This window comes from Strix uralensis, chromosome 4, assembly GCF_047716275.1.
Source record: "Strix uralensis isolate ZFMK-TIS-50842 chromosome 4, bStrUra1, whole genome shotgun sequence".
Taxonomy (NCBI): Eukaryota; Metazoa; Chordata; class Aves; order Strigiformes; family Strigidae; genus Strix; species Strix uralensis.
Genome location: NC_133975.1, coordinates 55,965,300 through 55,971,263, shown reverse-complemented (window position 1 = coordinate 55,971,263; position 5,964 = coordinate 55,965,300). Strand labels below are relative to the sequence as shown.

Genomic DNA, 5,964 nt, shown 5'->3' with positions numbered 1-5,964 from the left:
AGCAAAGGGTCCTTTGTAACCAGGGGATCAAGTATTTGGGGTCAGCCATAGGAGCAGAAGAGCTACAATGTTTTAAATCTTTACTATTTCAGTGGACAGCTGGAAAGACCTTGAAATGGAGCTCTAGGGATCAGCATGTACCCTTCTACCTTAGAGGTTTGAGCATTTTGCTTGTTGTAGACCCGAAGAAAGTGGAAAAGTGATGGCGAGGAGAGTATCCTCACAACAGCTTTATGCCTTCAGCTTTATCTCCCATTAAACATCTGTAAGAGTACTCATCATGCTTGGGACCCTTGGTTATCAAGGTAGAGGAAATACACACATTAACGCCTCCTAAAGTGGTGGTTTTGTGATTGGATTGGTAAAGCCCATGACAGATTGAGCCAGTCTTCCCTCTAAAGAGCTATTCAGCCATCAAAGGGCCAGGGTTTCTCCCTGAGCTCATTGCATACTCACAAATGAATGGGGTATCTCTCAGATAACAGAGATTTATGGTGTTCTGGAAGAGCACAAAGAATTGTTACTTTTTTGGAGTTGAAGGACGTGGATTAACTGAGAACACCCCCAGCTGAGCTCTGAGGTTAAATGGCTAGGCTGCTTTTTTCTGAAGTAGAAATAATGATGCTGTACTGAAAATGGCACATAAAAAAAAAGGGGGGGGGGAGGAGCTAAGACTTCATTTCAGGGAAATACAGGCAAGGATTTGAATTGCCAAAGCTGAGGATATCTGCACTGCATTAATTAAATGTTACAGCTGGAACCCAATTCATGATGAAGTTTTTAACTATAGTTTGTGAAATATCCAGTGAGACAAATGGGTCTGAGGCAGGGTTGCCCTTGGTAATCACACATCTGTGTAAAATGGAAGTAAAAATAAAAACCAGTGTGTGTGTGTATGTGTGTGGAGTTGTCGGCTGCCCCCAGCATCATGAATAGTAGATGCAACTTCATCCTCATTCAAATCACAGTGGGCAGCCTCCTGTCTTCACTAATGCAGTGTAATAGCTCCTCATCCCCAGCCTGGGATGTAATCTCCTTCAGGCTGCTCCTGAGGTGCTTTGTACACTAAGTCAATTAACTTTATTGGGGAAGGCTTCAGCTGGCAGTGCAGCACATCTAGAACAACTTGAGTAAAAGGCGAAGCAGAGCTGGGCTCGGTACAGGGAGGAGGTCGAAGGCTCGGAAGGGGACCTGGCAATAAATAATAATCAATGAGTCGGGGTGCTCGGTGACTTCAGGCAACCACCTCTCCCGCCCTCCGGTGATCCCACCCAGCCCCGACACCCCCAGCCCCTGCCTGCGCGGCTCGGCCGCCGCTGTGTTTCCCTCAAGCGACAGCCGGGCCTCTCCCCCTCCAGAAGGCCCGGGGGGGGGGGTGAGGCCGGCAGGACCCGACCTTCGCGCCTCGGTTTAGAGGAGGCGAGCGGGGCCCGGGCGGCTCCGGGGCAGAGCGGCCGCGGGCGCGCAGGGGCCTGCGGCTGTCGGAGGGCCGACAACCGCGGCCTGCGGGCAGAGCTGCCCGCGGCCTGAGGAGACGACCGGGCAGCTGCCCGCGGGCGGCTGTTTCGGCTTCCAGCCCCCTCCAGGTACGTTTGCTTTTATTTTATTTCAGTCAGACTTTAGCTCTCAGAGGGTGAGACCCGCTATCGGGGACTCGTGAAGCGAATCCGCCGGCAGTCAGCAGCCGGCACGCCTGAAAGCCCGCCCTGATCGCGGGCGGCCGGACCCGCCTGGCGGGCGGCCCGCTCCTCGGCGGGAGGCGACCCCCCCGCGCCGCCTCAGGCAGCACCGCCACCGCAGGAGCGCGTCCCCGGGCCGGGCCGTAGGGGGACTGCGCCCCCCTCCTCCGAAATAACGGCGGAGGGCTGAAGGGGGCCTGGGAGAACCCCGGGCCGGGCAGCTCGGCCGGGCGACGCCGGGTAGAGCCCTGGCGTTGAGCGGCGACTCTGGGGCAGGCCGCGGCCACCGCAGGCGGGACAGGCCAAGCTCCCCTCGCTGTGGCGGCCGCGGCCACCCCCCGGGACTCAGCTACCCCTGTCTCCCAGGCCATCACAGTTTCACCCCCCCCCCCCCCCTTTTCCCGGCGCCTGTCCCTTTAAATAGGGGCGGGCCTCTCCCGCACTCCGCATCGTGAGGCCGGCCCCGCCCCGCCATTGGTTGTCGCTGGGGGAGAGTGGCCCGCCCCCGCCCGCAGCCATTGGCTAGGGGCGAGCCTGGGGTTCCCGGATGCAGGCACGCTCGGCGGTTATAAAGCGCCGGGGGAAGGCGGGAGCGGACGCAGTTTGAATCGCGGCGGGTCGGGGCAGGTCGGTGGTGTCGCCCGGGCTCCGTGCGTGCGGGACGCTCTCTTCCTCTGCCTGCCCTTGCGCGGCGCAGCGCTCCGGTTCGCGATGGTGAGGAGCCGCGGGGGTCGCGCGGGTGTGGGCGGGCGGGCGGCCGCGCTGCCGGGGGTGGGTGTCAGGGATCAAGGAGATGCGGCCGCTGGGGTGAGGTGGGGGAGCGCGCGCGGCGCGGGGGAGCGCGGGCGGCGCGCGCCGGTAGGCGCGTTACCTGCCGGTAGGCGGTGAAAGGGAAGGGGGGGAGGGTCGCACGCGCGCTAGTGCCGCCGGGGAGAGGGAGTGGCGGCCGCGCATGCGCGCGGGGAGCGGCCTGTGCCGCTAGGTGTAGCGGGCAGCGCGCACGCGCCTGGGCGTCGCGCGTGCCGCCGGGGGGGGGGGGGGGGGGGGGGCGCATGCGCGATGGGGCGCTGCCGCCGAGCAGTGCCCGCGCTGCCCCTGGGCGCCGTCCGTCGCAGGTGCGGCGTCTCTGAGGGGGGATGGCGGGCACGTCAGCTCTTGCACACCTCTTCTCTTTGCTAGGCTGGCGGTAAAGCTGGGAAGGACTCTGGAAAGACCAAGACCAAAGCAGTGTCCCGTTCTCAGCGGGCTGGATTGCAGGTGAGTAGGGACTGGGGCATGGGTGGATGAAAGTCAGGTTGGCTTTCCGTCTCTTGGTTACTTGTATGTTGTGAAGCCTGCAGAGTCTGCTGTGTGTTGTCCAGCAGTGTCTGGTTTGACTAATTTTAGACCTATTGCATATCTGTGCAGGAGGGAAGAGAATTCCTTGTGGCTGTTGCTACTGCTTGTGGTTAGAATTGTGAAGTTGCTGACATGAACTTGGCATACAATATCCTTAGCTGCATTCTAAAGTGTTGAAATGTAGTCCATGCTGGGATTCTGTTGTCAATATGTGGTTTAGAGTAGTGGCTTTTTTTTTCTCCTGTCTTTGTTGTCACAGTGTATTCATACTTCTGTTATTTTCCAGTTCCCTGTTGGCCGCATCCACAGGCACCTGAAGTCTAGGACTACCAGCCATGGGCGTGTAGGAGCCACAGCTGCTGTGTATAGCGCTGCAATCCTGGAGTACTTGACAGCTGAGGTAAAGTTCCTGTAAGGGGTGTGAGCAAGTTGGTCAGCTTCAAAATGGCATAATAACCAGAGCCTGTTGTATTTTGCCAATTTGCACTGGGCTGTGAACTCTTCACTTGCTTTGAGCCTGTTCTAAGTGCATGCATCATCAGGAGACCATGAAATATGCATGGGGCCTCTTGCTCTGCATTTTGTGCAGATCAGTCGCTGTGACTTACAGGAAAGATGGAATTGTGAAGTATTTTACAAAATGTGCCATTACAGCAAGTTTTATCTGCTGTAAAACACTTAGTCTGGTCTTGGGGAAAACTAAATGTGGAGCTCCAAAGGAGGAACCCTTCCAAAAGAGGTGTTGGTTGCAGTCTTGGTGTCACCAATGGTGTGTTGGGCATAGAGAACGAAATAGCAAAGTCCGTGCAGTTGGTCGCGTGTGACTTGTGTAACTCAGTTTAAAAATGGTTTTGTCCTCAGGTGCTTGAGCTGGCAGGAAATGCATCCAAAGACTTGAAGGTGAAACGTATCACTCCCCGTCACTTGCAGCTTGCAATTAGAGGAGATGAAGAATTGGATTCTCTCATTAAGGCAACAATTGCTGGTGGTGGTATGTGAATTGCTTGTGAATGGTTTGTGATGAGTTGGGGGGCCAGAACTCTGGCAGACTAGGGGCTGCTTAATGCTGTCATCTTATTTGAAGTGCAAAGTTGAGGAAAATTGTTGAAGAGAAATAACATGGTCTTAATTGTTGTTCTTTCTTAGGTGTAATACCGCATATCCACAAGTCTCTTATTGGCAAGAAAGGACAACAGAAAACTGTCTAAAGGATACCAGGATTCCTTGTTATCTCAGGACTCTAAGTACTTAATTGTCCAGTGTTGGTGATTCCAGTGGACTGTATCTGTGAAACACGATTTTGCCTTTTTGTAACTTTGAGAAGCTAAAGCTCCCTTGAGCTTTCTAACAAACCAAATTTCTGCATTGAAGTCTTAACCGTATTTAAGTGTTACCATGGCTTCAAAGAAGCTATTGTATTTGTAGTGGGTTTTGATTGAGCTGACTGTTTTTAGATTGGTTCAAGTAAAGGAAATGTTTGGTTTTGTACAGACTTTTCATCCACTAGAGTGGAAATATTCAATAAATGTTCTATCAAGACTGATTGTCTCTTGTCCACTTAACAGAAAAATACTTGGGTCTTGACTGCACAGCTCTCAAGTTCCAAGAACAGCTGGGCTTGGGGGATGTGGAAACAGTGTCCCAGTGTACCGCACTCGGTAGATACCATCAAGTGAAACGGCACACAGGTTTTATCCTGCAAAGTCTCATTCTCACTGAGCCCACTGTGGTGTGACAGTTGCCTTTAGCAGGGCAGATTTGAGCCTAGTTAAGGCCAGTGTTACTTGATGCTGGCCTTCATAGAGGGAGGAGGAGGTCTGTCACTGGGGAGGAAGGTAAGATGAACAGATGTTGAAAATACACAACTTCTGTTGATTTTTGTTATGATAGAGCCTGACAACTCACTCTTTCTTGTGAAAGACTGGAGAGATGCCTGTAAGCAGAGGCTGTACTGCAGCTGCTTGCACAGCCTCAGTGTCTGTGAGAGTCTAAACCCTGCTGTCAAGGTAGCACTCCAATAGCTCTGCCTTGCTGTGGCTTTTTCAGGGGTGGGCTTCACCTCTGCCAGCCACAGAGACCTGAACTGCTTTCCAATAGCCTTGAGCCTGTAGTGATGAGGGTCCAAACCACGCAACTGGTGTTTATGGGGTATTAAAGGTACAGTTTTAACTTCTGCTGCACAGTAGCCTCCCCAGTAGCTGCAAATTAAAGGGGGTTCTGGTCATGTCTTCAGCTGTGCTCCTCCAGCACTCTGCAAGTGCCTTGGTCCAAGGGAAGGTCCTGTGCTGCGGGAAGGGGAACCTCATCCTGGTGAGGCAAAAGGTGCTGCCAGTTCCTGTGGCTGGGGGCAGCAACTGCTCCTCCAGCAGTGAAATACTTTGAATAAAGATGCTTCTGCAGCAAGCGGGCTATTTGGTTTCTGTAACCTTCCGGGTAACGATCTCTGCTGCAGCGCTGCAGCTGGGGTGTAGGTGTTGGTTAGACCTGGATTAACTGCCCTGGTCCTCGGGAGCTGTGGAGCTTTGCTGGGGCAGCACCTGCCTGCTTCCCAGCAAAACAGTCCTGGGCAGGAGGGCGTTGGTGTCGCTAATTACAGCGAGCAGTTATAAGGAGGTGCTAATAACTACCTCGAAGCATAGTTAATGCGCTGTGTTAATGACAACGCTCGGCCTGCTCTCGCTGCCGTCCCGGCTCCAGAAAGGCCCCGGCAGGCCGGGCGGGGCCGCAGGGCAACGGGAACGCGCAGCCACCCGCCCCGTACTTTTCCATGGCAGCCGGCTCTCTCGGGCTGCTGCCGGCTCCCTTGGGCTGCTGCCGGGCGGCGGCGGGGCCCCGTCCGGGACAAGCCAGGCGCTGCTGGCTGGGCAGCGGCCGGAGCCCCGGGGCTGGCGGCGGGGCGGCCCCCGGGCCCGGGCGGTGGCGCATGCGCGGCGGCGCCCCGGAAGGA

At 55.4% G+C, this 5,964-nt stretch overlaps 1 protein-coding gene across 1 annotated transcript; it reads left to right on the top strand.

Moving 5' to 3' along the window:
* Nucleotides 1-2,114: 2,114 nt before the first annotated feature.
* Nucleotides 2,115-4,556, top strand: H2AZ1 (H2A.Z variant histone 1). Its single transcript, XM_074866821.1, has 5 exons — nucleotides 2,115-2,393; nucleotides 2,859-2,936; nucleotides 3,304-3,417; nucleotides 3,879-4,008; nucleotides 4,164-4,556. The coding sequence occupies exons 1-5, from the start codon at nucleotides 2,391-2,393 to the stop codon at nucleotides 4,223-4,225; spliced, it is 387 nt and encodes a 128-aa protein (XP_074722922.1). The 5' UTR covers nucleotides 2,115-2,390; the 3' UTR covers nucleotides 4,226-4,556.
* The last annotated feature ends 1,408 nt before the right edge of the window (nucleotides 4,557-5,964 follow it).